The 17869-nt window shown below is 42.5% G+C and overlaps 1 protein-coding gene across 4 annotated transcripts in view; it reads left to right on the top strand.

Moving 5' to 3' along the window:
* The window catches only part of FRRS1 (ferric chelate reductase 1), an 88734-nt gene that overhangs the window by 56419 nt on the left and 14446 nt on the right, over positions 1-17869 (top strand). For all 4 annotated transcript variants that reach the window (XM_085885934.1, XM_085885935.1, XM_085885938.1 and 1 more), the window contains 8 exons: positions 1070-1168; positions 1273-1411; positions 4104-4214; positions 4558-4673; positions 7452-7538; positions 7667-7764; positions 11767-11825; positions 16026-16169. In XM_085885934.1, the coding sequence (XP_085742060.1) occupies positions 1070-1168; positions 1273-1411; positions 4104-4214; positions 4558-4673; positions 7452-7538; positions 7667-7764; positions 11767-11825; positions 16026-16169 (853 nt within the window). The remainder of the gene's footprint in view (positions 1-1069; positions 1169-1272; positions 1412-4103; positions 4215-4557; positions 4674-7451; positions 7539-7666; positions 7765-11766; positions 11826-16025; positions 16170-17869) is intronic.

Genomic DNA, 17869 nt, shown 5'->3' with positions numbered 1-17869 from the left:
AACTTATGATTAACTTACAAGTAGCATGTGTTGACGTCTGTCAGCGATCGCAGACCGTGCATACAACTTGTGGCCAGCGTAGCGGAACGTGTGAGTCATACGCCGGCATACGTCGTGAAATTTCAAGCATGAAAAAATTTGTGGACAACCAAAAAGTACAACGTTTAAAGCCAACGTACAACGACGTATGGCAGTGTTTTTCAGCGTGCTCTCAATGTTATCAAAACTTACCCATAACGTATTCAACGTGTGCCAGCGTTTTCGAAAAAAAATTCAAAAATCGGCATACGTTGGCTAAAACGTCAAGGTGTGACCGGGCCTTAAGCAAGGCAAGAGAAACAGAGACTAAAGAAGGGTTAATTGGCCCTGGAGCCATGGAGGGAATAATGGGATGAGCACAACCTCTGGAAGGTGGTTCGACCGATGGGAGAATTGGGGAACAAAAGACTTGGTGTGCATTCAGCTTGAATTTTGCAAGTTTGACCAGGAGGGGGTGGGGGAGAACATGTACATCCTGGAATTGTGATTGGGCATGATACTGAACCTCTTCCAATGGTCGACCATGGAAATAGGTACTTGTGTTTGTTTGACGATTCATCCAGAGCAATAGGGTCAGAGTAAGATTTTTTTCAGGGACAAACAAACATGTTCAATTTCTCAGTCCAGTATCTAATCATTTCCAGGTCATCCGCATCTGCTGTCTGCCCATCAGGGTAATGGGGGTACTGTGCTATAGGACATGGTGTAGAGCCATCTGCTAAAAGGAAAAGGGGGCTCTCCACAACATCGGAGAGATCGTTAGAGGATTTTCAAGAGAATTGGAAAGATCATTGTTGAAGTTGGTGAACAAGATTGGGCCCAACACAAGGTTTGGAGCATTCCAGCCTCCACTGGGAGAAAATGTTGTTTTTGAAACCTATCGCATCAGAAATTGTAAAGGCTGCTTTGACAAATGGTGCAGTGATTTTATTTTTTGGCCTTTATGACATACAAGATTAGCCGTATAAATGCAATTGCTTGTAAATATCAGAAGAGTCAAACAAGCCTCACAAACTCACTTCTTTGGCAGGGCAACGATGACGTGTATTTATGTGTCAATATTCATGGCAAATTGGAGATTCAAACTGGATGGCTAAGCGGTCGGACACATCCTATGTTGGACCAACAGGTATGGTGAATATGATTTCCCCCACAAGGTTGATCGAGTTTTAACATCAAGCAGGTCACCGAAGGATTTGTAACTCTACTTGATCCTCCTTTTGCACCTGACAGGGTGATTTAAGTGGTCTGGCATGGCGGCTCGCAGACGGTATGATGCAGTGCTCATTCCAGCGGCCAATCACACAAAAGGGTCGAGCAAATTTGGCAGAACCCTTGTTTCTTTTTCTGGCTGATGGATATGCCCATAATGGTAAGCAATTCTTCATAATGCTCATTGATTTTTGGTTTAATCTCGTTTAATTTGGGGCCTAGTTTGACAATGGGACATATTGGACAAAATGAAGTGAAGGATTGCAATATGTGTTCAGAAGGATCAGAAAGCAGAAAAGTGAAGGTTGACCTGTGTAAAGGGTGAACTTGTCCTCCATGGATGTTTTTGTGATGAACATGACATTGGTTAACATTACCTTGAAGCAAGCTCAGGAGAGACAATGCGTGAACATCTTGTAGTTTTTTTTTTTTTAAATGTTCAATGAAAAGACAAAACCACTAATTAAAAGACTCGGATTCATTGCGTCAGAACATTCTTCACAATTTTGTTTTTCGTTCTTCACTTGTTTTTTTTTTTTGTTTTGTTGACTGTATTCTCCTTTGTAATATTAATCCAATAGGTAATTAAAACCCCATCTTTAAATAGGTCAGCTCGCTGACCTAATATAACCGTTCGATGTCCTCGGATCCGTTCTATTCGTCCATCTTTCAATTTTTATTTTTCTATCTCCTCCGAGACGTCTCGGCCGTTTGAGTTCTAACTTGACACGATGATTATACTAGTTGCTCTCTATAGATTGTCTGAGCCCTTTTTCGCATTTTCGCCTTAGGGTGAAGGTTACAGGGTCATCAAGTGCAAAATGACCGATTGGTCGAATGGCCTATAAGGAAGCATCGGACGGCGATAATGCATAATGGGTTTCATAGGGATTATTAAGAAGATTTAATTCGACCAACTAGTTTCTCGTTACCTGTGTCGTCTGGCCCTGTTTATTGGGCAACACGAGGTCCGCTGACTTCAACGTGGCTCCGCGCGGTTATTTTAAATTCTGTTTTCACTTTTCATCGTCGCCAAGGTTGGTTAACACTCTGTTGCATCAAGTTTTGTGGAAATTGAATGTTTATATCCTCGGTATGTGTGGAATGCATTGCAGCGAGGGGTAGCTTCCATCCGTTTCCATGCCATATAACGAGGCTGTCTTAAGTTCTAGTTGATTTCTGTTTTCACTTTTGGGACCTTCTGGTGTAGCTACACGTGTAATGAAGATAATTTTAGTGCAAATCCGCTCAGAAACACTTTTCATGAGGAAAATATATTCAATTCAAATAACCGTGAAACTCTGGAAGGGACACCACATGCTTTCCGTTCACTGCTTCACCTCGTAACCTGTCCTCCTGAGGGACTGCTTATTCCTAGCGTCTGTGAGATTCATGTTTATATTTTAGATGGTTTGGGGATGTGCTCTACAAGTATGTGAAATAATTCCGGTGAAAAACGCGTTTTAACATTTTGTTATTTCATCCGACGGTGAGCTGGCTGGTACGTGACGACGTGCAGACAGCGAGTGATTGAGCTTCTCGGTGGCCCGAGGGTCCTTTTTAGTTGGGGTCCAGATCTGTCCTGGATACAGCCATTAAATGCACACACACTTAGAGTATTTATTTCACAGCCATCAACACGAGTTTGAAAATAGTATAATGATGTTGGGAATGATTCCTAGAATATGGAGATTTTTGCTTCGAGCGGCCTCACGCATTTATTTTAAATTCAATTTGAATTCTGTTTTCACTTTCTGTCGTCATGAAGGTTGATTAACACTCGGTTGCATCAAGTTTTTTTTATTTTATTTTTATTATCTTGCCAAAACGAAGTTTTTGCAAGATATGTTAGTCAGCTTGTATGTTTTTTTATTTTTTTGTTTGTCTGTAATTCTGTAGAAAAAATTCTGCAGAGCACAGTTATCATTGGAAATTTTTGTAACTTCGCATATCAGAGGCCTATAGAGGTCCCTTTCAGCACACAAAATTTTGAAGGTCAAGATCAAAGGTCAAGGTCACTTTGTTGCAAATCAGGGGAGTCGACGAAACCCTTATTTTTTGAGTAATTTTGATCGGATCATCTTCAAACTTCATGGGAATATAGTTCATGGTCTGGTGCTCAGCTGATTAATTTTTGGTGGTGATTGGCCTTGACCTTCATGGTTAGTGCCTAAGGTCAAACATATTTGACCCCAAGGTCAAATTTTCAAGTTTTAGGAACCATATCGTGTAGTACCTCAAATTGAACACCTCGATGAGTGCTTTCTCGATGTGTCAAGCTTGAGACATTATGACGTCATTTGGTGACATTATGAGGGAAAAGCATATTTTTCATGGTTACTCTGTAGAACGATTCTCATCGGAATCTCTCGTAGGCAGATATTCCTCAAGGAGTCACTCCTGGTGGATAGCAGCTCTGTTCACCTCAGTGTGACCTTAAAGAAGTCACACGTGGTCACCTTTTGGCAAGATATGGGTCACCCTGCGGGTGACATTGGTTTATTTTTTTATTTTTTTTCATCCAAGCGGACCGTCAAACCCGCTCAAGTGTATTTTTGGGGGGATGTGTGCTCATTCCAGAAGTGCGATGTTAAAAAATCGTCCCCCTCCATATTCTGACAAACCAATTGTATTTGTTGGATATGTGTTGTACTTCTCATCATTATTTTTCCATTTTTTTTAATTTATTTTTTATTTTTTATTTTCATTTACACGTACGCATGTGTGGTCTATAGAGCTCACCAAGTTAAAATGTATTATAAAGACAGAAGTTGAAGCGAAGGCAACTATAAAATCCAATAATGTCCATAAATGTCAACCCTTTGTACGTTGTTGTTTTTTTTCTTATCTAGGAATGGTACATCACCATCACCGACAGCCTTTGGTGGCTGGCCCCATCATACCAACTGGACCGCCAACTGAGATGGTCGGCAGACGTGGACCACTATACCTCAAAACACATGGTTAGAAAGGCCTCAAAGCATGGCATGATGTTCATAAAAAGTAAAAATTACCAAATTCTAACAAAGCCTTCTTTAAAAATATGTACCACTTCTGAGAGCTAATGTTGAAAGGGTTATAAGTTCAAGCAACTCAGTGTCAGGGTAAATAGCAAAGGCTATCTATCAGTGATGTGGAATGAGAGAAGCTCAAACGATGTACCTCCCAAGGGTCCATCCAGATAACAATCTGATGGACTGCATGGACGGTGATTGTTGCTACTCTACCATAAATTAATTCCACATTAAAGTTGAAGTTTGCTTTCATTTCCTTCAATAATAATGTTAAACTTGTGTGTTTTCACAGCGGCTCTGATGGTGACTGTGTGGTTGGGCCTGGTCAGTTTTGGAATCCTTGTGGCCCGATTTTACCGATTCGCCTGGTCCACTCAACAGCTGTGTTCCCAAAAGGTCTGGTTCCAGGTACTAACTTTTGCTTTTTTTCTTTTTTAGTGGCGCTCAAGGACCAACAAAAATTGCTGTTATTAATAATTAAGTACTTGGTTAACTTTAAAAATATTTTTAACATCTTTTCGTTTACCTTTTTTTACTGAGAAAGAGAAGTACATTTGATTCAAAAAGCATTAGTCAATTCTATATGCTTCAGGTCGAAGTAAATGCTGTAGTTTATTGAGTAAATTATTTATTTAGATTTACACGAGATATTTAAAAAATATTTCATGGAACCGCTGCCATGACATTTCATAGTGCAGCAGCTGCAAATTTAAATACATAACTTGATTGTTGCTATCAAGGAAGGTGAATACAAGCACTTTCAGAAGGTTTGGTCATTATCTTGTACATACTCGTGTGCCTGTTGGTCCATTGGACCAAATTTCCATTGGTCTAATCGATGTAGGAACTCGTGGCAAACAGTTTGGTAGATCATACTACCCTTTGGAAAACCCCAGTAAAGCCCTATACTCCTGTTCCAAAACGGTTATATTGCTGTTCCTTTATTCGGAGGATTATGGTAGCTGAATTTTAATTGACTTGATGAAATCCGGAGATCATGATGATCATTTTGTTGTTTCACACACCACATAAGAAAGCTCCAGTGGAACTCCACAAAAAAGAACACATGCCACACATGCACATGCACACTTGCCTTGCCTTCCTCTGATGCTCTAGCAGTCAATCTCATCAGCTCTAGGCTATATAGATATATATATATATATATATATATATATATATATATATATATATATATATATATATATATATACACCACACCATGCTGCATGCATGTTTGATGTAGTTGTTGTTCAAGGCTTTGTAGCATACTGGCCTGTTGTACTGCTGGAGCATTAGTTTTCCTTTCACCAAGCCCAGATGTGCTTGGGCCAGGGAGGAGATTGTACATTCGTTATTAATGCGAAATGATATTACTATTATTATAGTATATTATTAATGTATTCTTTGCTACAATGTTATCATTCTTTTTTGTTATTTCTTTTGTAATTCGAATTCCATGCCATGGTGGAAGGACCTATTAAGCTGCTCCATGTGCCCTTAACATGGCATGCATTTAAAATGTGGGAATTCTTCCTGATTATTTGTAGTTGATTAGCCTAATCAACTCTGGAGGTCGTGTCGATCATTTTGGTGCCTCACATTCCACATCAGAACACTCCAGTAGAACTCCACAAAAACATGCAACACACACACACACACACACACACACACACACACACACACACACACACACACACACACACACACACACACACACACCTCACCCATTTATAGTAGATTAGCAAAGATGCCTGGCGTACCACCTAACCCCTTCCCCTCCGGACTCCCATTCCTCCCATTTCCACCCTTCCCTTTCCTCCTCCCACAAAGGTACCCTGCGTTACCTGGGATCTATCATACATCTATTGGAATACCTCAATTAAGCACTTATTTAAAGGCAAACATCACCTGTTGCTTCACTGATGGGAATACTGAAAGAGAGGTGGGATGGGGCAGCGAGGGGTGGGGGGGGGGGAGAGCGACTCCTCACCACATGGTGCTATACACTCTGAGAGAGTGTGAGAGAGAAAGAGAGAAAGAGAATAATAATGGGGTGGAGAGTGACGCTTCACCACACATCGCTCTGCACTCTAGGAGTGTGGGGATGTGAGAAGGGCAGTGCGAGTGAGAGAAAGAGAGAGGAGGGGAGTTTGGAAGGTTGGGTGGGGGAGGGGGGGAGTGAGTCAGAGTAAATTAATTGAAATATTATTACAATATTTTTCCAATTCTCTCTTGACTTTGTTATTCATTTGTCCCGTTGCTTTACTCATTCTAATCCTCCCATTGTAGTGTTTATCGTTCTTTTAATTCAGTGTTTAATTTAATTTATTTTGCCTTCATAACTCCAAAGATATCCCCATGGAATACCCAGCGTGGCTGCGGGAGCCTTCATGGCGATCCTGCTGGTTACTTATTTTCACTGCACTCAATAAAGTAACACTTTTGGCACCTTCCTTAATATTTTCTTCGTTCAATATAATTCTCCGAACAGTAGAAAAAGTAAAGTTTAATGCTTTGACAATTTCACATTTTCTTGTATAAATATGGAGGAGGAGGAATCACAACGTTCCTTGCTTTAAACAAATGCATTCAGTAAATACGCTTAGTTATAAGAATCGTTAATTTCTTTAAAATTGCAGATTTCAACACTTAGTCTCCATGCTCCAATCCCCAAATCCGAAGACAGATTTCGATTATATACTTTAATTAGTCCATGAGAATACATCATGATTACAAGGCAAGGCATTTTTTAGCAGGCCGAAACAAATAGTGGCCTAAGACCCCTGCCAGGATGATATGTTAAGAGTATGGGCCACCACCACCACCATCACCACCACCATTTATTATTGCTCCCATAGTCTATAAAATAACTTTACCCAACACTCTTTGAGAAGTATCAAATATCATTGGATGGTACTTTTAATATTTATGAAGTTGATGCCATGTCATGTTGCTGTCATGACTCGTACAGTTTTAACGCCGTTGACTTGTTCAAGAAGTGTAGATGCAGAAGGATTACATTCTTATAAACACTTCATTTCAACAAACTTCAACACCAATAACTTGGCAGTGCTAGTCAAATGAAATGACAACCTTCAGGATAAAGCCCCTTTGTTATTACTTTATTGCTTTGAATTTGTTTGTTTAACTCTATTTTACACACGTTTCTTGCTTCCCCTTTCACAGATGCATCGGACAGCTATGGTGATGGCGTTTGTGTTAACCATAGTGGCTGTTAGTCTGGCTTTTGTCTATCGTGGAGGGTGGAGTACGGTGAGAGGCCCAAGTTTTGAAATACATGATGTTACCTTTTATTGTTGGTCATACTTCAACTCCAATGAAAATTTTACCAGGAAGAAAACCATAATGATTATTGATCATCTGGCCTTTCTTTGCATTAGGTTGCCGGCGTCCATGCGTACCTGGGAATTATTGTCGTCGTACTGGTTGTAATTCAGCCAATCATGGCTTTGTTCCGCCCTCATCCTGAGGCACCCAAGTAAGATTTAACCTGTTTGAATAAATCGCTAAAAATGTCTTTTGAGTCGATAATCGGTCAACCAACTTTTGATTTTAATTAGTGAAAATGTCTTGAATTTTTTTTAAATTGAAAGTGATGAAAAGATTACAGTGATGAATCGTTCAAGGATAACATGGACTTTTTACTCTGGACAATTAAAAAGAAATAATGACAGGGAGATTGATATAACTTTATGCATTTCCACTGCTACACATGCACACTTGGGGGGATGGAGGGGGTGGGGAGTGCATGTGTTTACGTGGAAATCCCCATCGCCAATCTCTGCTGAAATAGTAGTCTTCACATTTGCCATGTGAAGGTGAGCATTATGGCGCCTTGAAGTTGCATCCTGATGCACTATACCTGGCCGCCACCTGTGAATGGCTTGTCCCACCTCAGTGCGACCAAGAAACCCATTTCACCAGGAGCTCCCAAGAAAACCGTTTCACCCGGAGCTCCCAAGAAAACCGTTTCACCCGGAGCTCCCAAGAAAACCGTTTCACCCGGAGCTCCCAAGAAAACCGTTTCACCCGGAGCTCCCAAGAAAACCGTTTCACCCGGAGCTCCCAAGAAAACCGTTTCGCCCGGAGCTCCCAAGAAAACCGTTTCGCCCGGAGCTCCCAAGAAAACCGTTTCGCCCGGAGCTCCCAAGAAAACCGTTTCGCCCGGAGCTCCCAAGAAAACTGCTTTCGCCCGGAGCTCCCAAGAAAACCGTTTCGCCCGGAGCTCCCAAGAAAACCGTTTCGCCCGGAGCTCCCAAGAAAACCGTTTCGCCCGGAGCTCCCAAGAAAACCGTTTCGCCCGGAGCTCCCAAGAAAACCGTTTCGCCCGGAGCTCCCAAGAAAACCGTTTCGCCCGGAGCTCCCAAGAAAACCGTTTCGCCCGGAGCTCCCAAGAAAACCGTTTCGCCCGGAGCTCCCAAGAAAACCGTTTCGCCCGGAGCTCCCAAGAAAACCGTTTCGCCCGGAGCTCCCAAGAAAACCGTTTCGCCCGGAGCTCCCAAGAAAACCGTTTCGCCCGGAGCTCCCAAGAAAACCGTTTCGCCCGGAGCTCCCAAGAAAACCGTTTCGCCCGGAGCTCCCAAGAAAACCGTTTCGCCCGGAGCTCCCAAGAAAACCGTTTCGCCCGGAGCTCCCAAGAAAACCGTTTCGCCCGGAGCTCCCAAGAAAACCGTTTCGCCCGGAGCTCCCAAGAAAACCGTTTCGCCCGGAGCTCCCAAGAAAACCGTTTCGCCCGGAGCTCCCAAGCAAACCGTCTCACCCGGAGCTCCCAAGAAAACCGTTTCACCCGGAGCTCCCAAGAAAACCGTTTCACCCGGAGCTCCCAAGAAAACCGTTTCGCCCGGAGCTCCCAAGAAAACCGTTTCGCCCGGAGCTCCCAAGAAAACCGTTTCGCCCGGAGCTCCCAAGAAAACCGTTTCGCCCGGAGCTCCCAAGAAAACCGTTTCGCCCGGAGCTCCCAAGAAAACCGTTTCGCCCAGAGCTCCCAAGAAAACCGTTTCGCCCGGAGCTCCCAAGAAAACCGTTTCGCCCGGAGCTCCCAAGAAAACCGTTTCGCCCGGAGCTCCCAAGAAAACCGTTTCGCCCGGAGCTCCCAAGAAAACCGTTTCGCCCGGAGCTCCCAAGAAAACCGTTTCGCCCGGAGCTCCCAAGAAAACCGTTTCGCCCGGAGCTCCCAAGAAAACCGTTTCGCCCGGAGCTCCCAAGAAAACCGTTTCGCCCGGAGCTCCCAAGAAAACCGTTTCGCCCGGAGCTCCCAAGAAAACCGTTTCGCCCGGAGCTCCCAAGAAAACCGTTTCGCCCGGAGCTCCCAAGAAAACCACCAAACAATGAATCAAATTCAGCCTTTTGTCTTAAACTTTATTTTATTTCGACTGGGGAAATGATGTGAAATTTAACCCAGGCAATGTCGGGTACCTCAGTGAGTTTAGTGTGATTTATCTTGTGGCCCCAGAACCCGAAAAACGATATATTTATTACAGCCCTCTCAGCTCCAATAATTCCCCTATCCCTTTGCCAACATGATTAATAGTAAATATCATCGATTTAAACTTACCATGTCCATGCAGAAGCCCCAGATATGTCCTTCTCATCAGTGTTCAGAAGCACCTAATCCAGATACACAGTCCATTCACGAGTACTGATCCGTCAGGGGTTTGGGTAGCACACGACCTTCCACTCGGGCCTTGCACCAATCCACATGCTCGGGAGTTTGCAGTCCGAGCAGCTGCCCATTCAGTGAGCTGAGAAAGTTCCCCAGTACAGGTCTTTAATTGTGCAGAGGCACAATCCTTTCTCTAAGGTACTTTTCAGAAGCTTTATGAACCATTTTATGTATTGATCCTTATCTCATGCACAAATGTACTGTTACGGTTTTCAGAGACCCCGGGGAGACACATACCAACACACAAGGGATCCCCAGTGTAGTTATATATATATATATATATATATATATATATATATATATATATATATATATATATATATATATATATATATATATATATATATATATGTCGTAATTTTTGTCTATACGAATTACCTCTCCCCTTGTATCAGTAGAAAGGGAGATGCGTTGTGTAGAAGATTCGAACCCCTTTGTGATTCCTCTCCATATAAATCCTCCCTCTCTTTCTTTCATTCTCTTTTTATCTGTCTCTGCCTCTGTCTCTGTGCACCTGTAACACACGTCATTGCACTCAACACTGCAAAAGCAATATTACAGATCCAGCAAGAACATCATAATGTAACAGCGCCGCAACTGCAAATGGACTCAAATCAAGCACAAGATAGCGAAGTGTGGCCCTGCAGCGCCGGCAGATGGGCAGGCCTCCAGTGATGAAGTCTATCACCAATGCCCACCTTAGCCGTCGCCGCCACTGCAGGAGCTGGGCTCTGCCAATGGGCGTTGCATGGGAACAGGAACGGACCAACTCAGCAGCACCCATTAAGCTCAAGCTGCGGTCAGAGTACAGCTTGGAGCTGGTCAGTCCCCAAACAATGCCTCTCCCAGGGACCTTATAAGCCGGTGAATTCAAGGGCCCAGAGCTTGCACGCATCTCGGGAAAATTGAAGAGTTGAGTCTGAACCTGCGTTCCACTTACAGTATCACTTTGCCGTTTTGATTGATAGCAATGGAGTGTTGGGAAGCACAGGCCTTATCTCCAGGGTGATTAATTTGCTGGGACGGTAAAGCAGGATTTTGACGCTGGACCCTACCTGAATTGAGCATCTCCGACGGTCTATACGTCAAAGCTGTTAGTTTTAGGTGAGCTATGGTGATGGCAGTTTAGGTGAGCTATTACAACATGTCCAGGGTAGAGTGAAGGACGAGAGATGTAACAACAGAGAGTGGAGTCATCAGCAAAGAGATAAAGAGGGTCCCAGGAAGTTCCTGGTTGCTTATCAACCTGTCATGCCATGGAGTTATCTGCGGTTCGTCGGTTTCAGGATCATCGGCCAGGAAGCGGGCCCCGAGTACTCCCCTCAAGGCGATTCACCCTCGAAACCCCTTACTATACTTTATGATGCCCGGGAGATCGCGATTTCCTGGGGGTTTCTGTGCATGAGCACCAAGCATTCTGGGGTGAATTATGTCATTTTGAAAGTCCTGTATTATATCCTCAAATTGTCTTTATATTTCCAGCTGGAAAGTTGTTGATTTTTTTTTTTATTGTCTTTCTTCCCCAAGGCTCCTGCTTAAATCTTGGGTTCTCCATTGAGTACGTGCCATCTGTGCTTAGGGTGCTTTGCTACATTTACTTTCAAGCCAATGCAGTTTTGGATTGATATTTATAAAAATTATTTGGATGAAAATCAAGTTGTTGGGAAGGGGAGATACGGTACTGGGTAAGGATTTGTTAATGTTTCAGGTGCAGCAGTAGAAATGGTCGATTGGTAATTGTCTGAAATATTTTTGTTTTTGTTTTGTTTTTCCAAGAGTGCTTCACCTGGTGATGAAAATGTCTCTGCTTTGTTCCAGGAGATACATTTTTAACTGGGTCCACTGGGCTGTGGGAATGTCTGCCTGGATTTTAGCTGGTAATCTCAACACCACACAGGCACAGTATTCAAAGCATGACTTCCTGTAAGGCTGTCTGATGGAGTGGCACATTATCAAAATAACAAAACTACATAACTACTACTTCTTATCTGAGTGGTCAAATAACTGCCTTCCTATCTCACTGCCTCTCTCACTGTCACTGTCTGTCTCACTCTCTCACTGTCTCACTGCCTCTCTCACTGTCACTGTCTGTCTCACTGTCTCACTCTCTCACTGTCTCACTGTCTCACTCTCTCACTCTCTCACTCTCTCACTGTCTCACTCTCTCACTCTCTCACTGTCTCACTGTCTCACTGTCTCACTGTCTCACTGTCTCACTCTCTCACTCTCTCACTCTCTCACTCTCTCACTCTCTCACTCTCTCACTCTCTCACTCTCTCACTGTCTCACTGTCTCACTGTCTCACTGTCTCACTGTCTCGCTGTCTCAGTGTCTCAGTGTCTCACTCTCTCACTGTCTCAGTGTCTCGCTCTCTCACTGTCTCGCTGTCTCACTCTCTCACTGTCTCACTGTCTCGCTCTCTCACTGTCTCGCTCTCTCACTGTCTCGCTCTCTCACTGTCTCGCTCTCTCACTGTCTCGCTCTCTCACTGTCTCGCTCTCTCACTGTCTCGCTCTCTCACTCTCTCACTCTCTCACTGTCTCACTGTCTCACTGTCTCACTGTCTCGCTGTCTCAGTGTCTCACTCTCTCACTGTCTCAGTGTCTCGCTCTCTCACTGTCTCGCTGTCTCACTCTCTCACTGTCTCACTGTCTCGCTCTCTCACTGTCTCGCTCTCTCACTGTCTCGCTCTCTCACTGTCTCGCTCTCTCACTGTCTCGCTCTCTCACTGTCGTTTCCTATCCTATATATCGTTTGCACCACAAGCTTGCTTTGTGAGGAAACAGTTTCCACGCAATACGTCCTCCTTTCCCTGAAAGTAAATCTCGCCTTCATGTGGGCAAGTTCTGCACTTCACCCTGAACATCTTCGCTTGTAAAGTCGACTAAAAACTGTATGTGCATCTGTAAACTACTTACAAATGTACGTGTTTGATCGATTTTGAAGTTTTGCTCGGAATGACATTCAATTCCTTTTCCCCATGCACAGACAAGATTTGAGTTGCTTATAAGGCAGGAGTTGGGAATGGAATAATATATTTGCTTTCATGCCACGAGTACTGGTGGACCCTGATATTCACGGGGGATACGTTCCTGAAAATGCCGTGAATGTCGGGGCATTGTTTAAAAAATATATATTATTAATACATGCTCTCAGCTCGTGGAAGAGCGATGACACAACATAACAAAGGGAACAGCAGGAGAAAGTGGAAACAACAACAGTGGGGTGGAGAGATAATGTAGACATAGACGGAGACAGACAAACAAGGGATGCAGGTAACCATGAGGGGTAAGGGAAAACGCAAAGGGTGGACAATATGGATACATTAACAAAATTGTGTTTGACCAGTTTTTGATTTTGTCAAGGTCCGGGGAGAGGGAAGAGGCTGCTGCCTGTCTATCAGAAGGACGAGAAATGTAACAGCGGAGAGTGGAGTCATCAGCAAAGAGATAAAGAGGGTTTTCCAGAGTCGGTGAGATCATTAATGATTATTAGAAATAACATGTGGCCAAGAATGCTGCTTTGGGGTACTCCGGCCTTGACGGGGAGAGGAGATGAAAGGGTTTCGTTGAGAGAGACACGTTGGCTATGAGAGTGGAGGAAGTCAGTAATCTAAGAGTGGAGTTGGCCTTGGATTCCATAGGCAGACAGTTTGGAAAGCAAGACAGGATACCAGACTGTATCAAAAGCTCGAGATATGTCCAGAGAGACGACCCTGATCTTATGTCTCACCATTGTTGAGAGACTCGAAGCAACATGTCCAAGGTAGAGTGATTAGGTCTGAATCCAAATTGATTATCTGAGATGAGGCTGTTGGAGAAAGGGAATTCATTTTACGTCAACTGCGATGATGGATTCCATGACCTTGCTGATGATTGGAAGTGCATTGAGCAAATTGGGCTGCAGTTACGTGGATCTGTTTTTGCACAATTTTTTTATGTAATGCTGTGATGTTGGCTGATTTCCGATTTCCCAGGTAGATATACTGTAGGAGACCAGTCCTGAAGTGTTTAAAGTAAAAACAAAACAAATATTTTTTAATTAATTTTTTTTTCTGCGTGAATAGCAGGATTCGACGGTATCTTAGGCACGTGAACTGTTTGTGCCTGTTGTAGTCGACTCAACAAGTTTAATGTTTACCTGAGTGACAGCAGTTAGCTGTATCTGAGCATGATCAAGATCACTTACCAATTCATGGCCATGTTTTAAAAAATTATCTGCACCATTTAAACACACAACTACGTGAAAGTCCATGCATCGCCAAATTGTGCAGACGATCGATCTCCCTTGACTCTTCTTGTTCTGCATGATAGGTTTTTGCCCGGAATGTTTTGTTCTGCATGATGTCATTTCCTGTGAGGCTGACTACTTTCTCACAGGAGACTATATCTGTGCACAAAACTTCAGCAGAGAATTGTTGTCTTATATATTCTGCAATAAGAAGTCCACATATGAGCCTTGAGTTCAGTCCAAAACACAAATTAAACCACATAGTCAAATAAACCACTTGTATGTTGCATCATCATTTTATTTCGCTTTGTTCAAGAATGTCGGAGCTTTAAACACTCACATACGTTGGCAAAGAAAACTGAGGCCTAAAATTATGTGATGGTCACTCTGTCAAAAGGAAGATTAAAATACCGTTCACACATTTGATAAAATGCTGGTTTATGTTTATGTTGATGTTTATATGTGTGTATATATATATATATATATGTATATGTATATATGTATATATATATATATGTATATGTATATATGTATGTATATATATATATGTATATGTATATATGTATGTATATATGTATATATGTATATGTATATATGTATATATATATATATATGTATATGTATATATATATATATATATATATATGTATATATGTATGTATATGTATATGCAGCAAGGGTGCAGGGTAGCATCATTGTCTGAGGGAAAGAATGTACCACTAATGCAATGCTCTCTGCTTGTTAGGGCAGGAATTTCTCATTTGTTCATGGTGTTGGTGATAGCTCGCCTACTCTTTGCGAAGGGCTCTGTCAGATCTTTAACGTCACTAACTAATGCTGGCAGATAGGATTCCCGTTTGATGGCTGTCGAATAGATGACGTACATATCGATGAATCCCCTTGCCTGTGAAACACCGGGATGACAGTTTATAGCTTGGTCATGATTCAAACCCAAGCGAGACACCTTAGAGGCGAGTGTGTGAACTTTCAACTATATTGCTCTTCAACTTTGTTTTTACACTGATCGAAGAGTCGTTTTACAGGCTCGAAGAGTATCTTGTGCATGAATGATATGGGGGGGGGATAAAGACGTTTGAAGCCATAAATGTACTTTAACATGAATTTCAAGGCTATGTGTAGGCGAAGGGGGCACACGCATGATGTATGGGATTTGAACCCGGGTTCCTTGCCATATGAGCGATAGGTTCAGATGGAGCACTAACAGGACAACCCATTTTTGTGTATAACAACTCTTCTCCATTTCCCAACATGATAGAAACTGCGCATATGCTGTTTTTTGTTGGATATTTGTGGTCTGTGTCCCCCTTTTGTGCAGCTGTTCCTCTTGCTCTCTGTCTTCTAGCTAATCCATGAGTCTTGACCTGTGTATTGTGTGCGCTTCTGATTCTATTAATTATTCGCACTTCTATTTTGCTTCCAGTCATTTGTCTTCACCACTCGTTGTGCTCTTTCAGCTGTTCCATCCAAGTATAGACAATGAGTCAACCACTTGATTTGGAGCACAAACACAAATCAAATAGTAAACCACACGTCCGTCATTATCACTTTGATGCGAATCCAGAACATGCATTGCATGACATTGGAGAGTTTGTGCAATGTGCATTGTGTGTGTACTTTGGTGTAATCATGTCCATTTCAAGTGTTCTTGAAGGTATAAAAACTCACTCCACAGTGTTTTAAGCCCAACACATTTGCAATCTTGAAATGGCCTTTGGGTTTGATCTGTTTCATGCAATTGAGGTACAAGTGGCTGATTTTTAGCAGGCTGATCATGCAACTATCAGAGTATTTAAGAAGTTCTGACTGTTTTTCTTTCCTGCATGTAGTGGCCACAGTTTTTCTGGGAGTGGATGTGAGAACTTTGGATCTACCAGATCCTGTAGACGCAGTTCCTGTGGCTGGCCTGGTTCTCTGGCATATCCTCATCGAGGTTGTGCTTGAAGTCTACAACCGCATCAAACATCACCCAGGTAGAGACAATGGTGTCATAACTGCCATCATCATAAAACTTTTTAATTCATTAGCAAACCTGATTAGACTAAAATGATTACCATTGCAATGATGCTAATACCTCTGAAATGGTTCATCACTAGTTAACACAGCATCACAAGTTTGGAAAATAAACAGCATTGTACTTTGGAAAGAATTTTTTTTTTATTTTTTGAGAATAAATAAGCCTGGTCTTTTAAAAAAAATTATTAATTACAAGATAATTATTGGTTACTGCTTAATGGGGCTGGTTTGGAAAAGAAACAAAACCTCAATTCAAGCACCCCTCTCTTCCGTGAGGTGTATTTCACTAGCCAGAATCAATAAGTTTAAATTATTTGATCACATAGCAAGTTTTCCTAATTTGCTCCACTTGGTGCTTAGGAATGTTCTCATATTTTCTAAACCAGGGTTTAAAAAAAAAAAAACATGGAGATAAAGGCTCAGTGAAAGAGCTGAATGACAGAGGAGTGAAAGGTCAGCACCAAGAATGCAGCAGAGGGAAAACGGTGGGACACCAACTGGAGCGAAATTGATGGCGCATCATCGCAAATCCCCACGCTTCCCACCGAAAGCAAAGTTCAAAGATGGCAAAAAAAAGTTCCACCAGGAATTGCCCGACATAAAATTTTGAGTTGAAACTTTTTAACACCTGTGACCCTAAGTCGTACTCCATGGGGCATGAACAGGAGGTCAAATGCAAAACAATTGGTAGCACAAAAAATTGGGTCTGGAAAAGAGGATTTTTGAGGGAATTTATGGATTTTTTTCAAATAACATGCTTGGTCTACCATTTTGACACAAGATCGGCATGGCCTCCATAATGTAACGTCAGTACCCTGGCCTAATGTTGTAACTCAAATTTGCTAGCATTCTGACAGGTGGGTCGAGAGAAGAAGATTTTTGAAGGAATTTACGCGACTGCCATTTTGACACACTTCCGGTCAAGTGATCGGCATAACCTCTGCAATTTAACATCCCTATCCTGGCCTAATATTGTAACCCAAATTTGGGAGCATTTTGACTGGTGGGTCTGGAGAAGAAGATTTTTGAAGGAATCTACTAAGTCCGCCATTTTGATATATTGAAAGTCATATGACGAACGAGCTTTGCAATCCCTGTTACTCGTGAGGAGCAGAACCTTGCTGCCAAATTTCAGCCGGATTGGCCCAGGGTTCGGCCGGAAAAGTCGAAATATGAGGCGGACGGACGGACCTTGCTCTGACAATACCTTATCTGGAATTCCAATTCCAGAGAAACTAAAAAATAGTTGCATATTTCACACATCTCCCAATGTTGATTACATATACATAGTTTCATTAAAAAAAGTTTAAAACGTGACTGTAATTGCATTTTTGGGTGGAATTTAACCTTTGACCCCACCCAGGGGGTGAGGCCAAAATTGATACTGCTCTCGCTCCTTCTTGCCATGTGGTGATCATAACTACCAAATTTGGTGAATTTGTGCACAACGGTTTAGGAGGAGATAGCCTGACGGACAGACACATACTTTATTTCAATATCCCTGTTTTTTGGGGGTTTTTTGGTTGTTTATTTTCAAAAAGTGTGGGGATAAACATGCACCATATAACAAGGAGAGGCAAAGGCTCTTGTGGATTTAATAAAGCTCAGTGGTGGAAATGATAGAGACCGAGAGACCAGACAGGCAGCATCGCAAGTA

Source organism: Eptatretus burgeri, chromosome 6, assembly GCF_056783735.1.
Source record: "Eptatretus burgeri isolate ZD-2024b chromosome 6, Ebu_testis_v1, whole genome shotgun sequence".
Lineage (NCBI taxonomy): Eukaryota > Metazoa > Chordata > Myxini > Myxiniformes > Myxinidae > Eptatretus > Eptatretus burgeri.
Note: the sequence above shows the minus strand (reverse complement) of the source record. Positions and strands in the feature narration are given on the sequence as shown.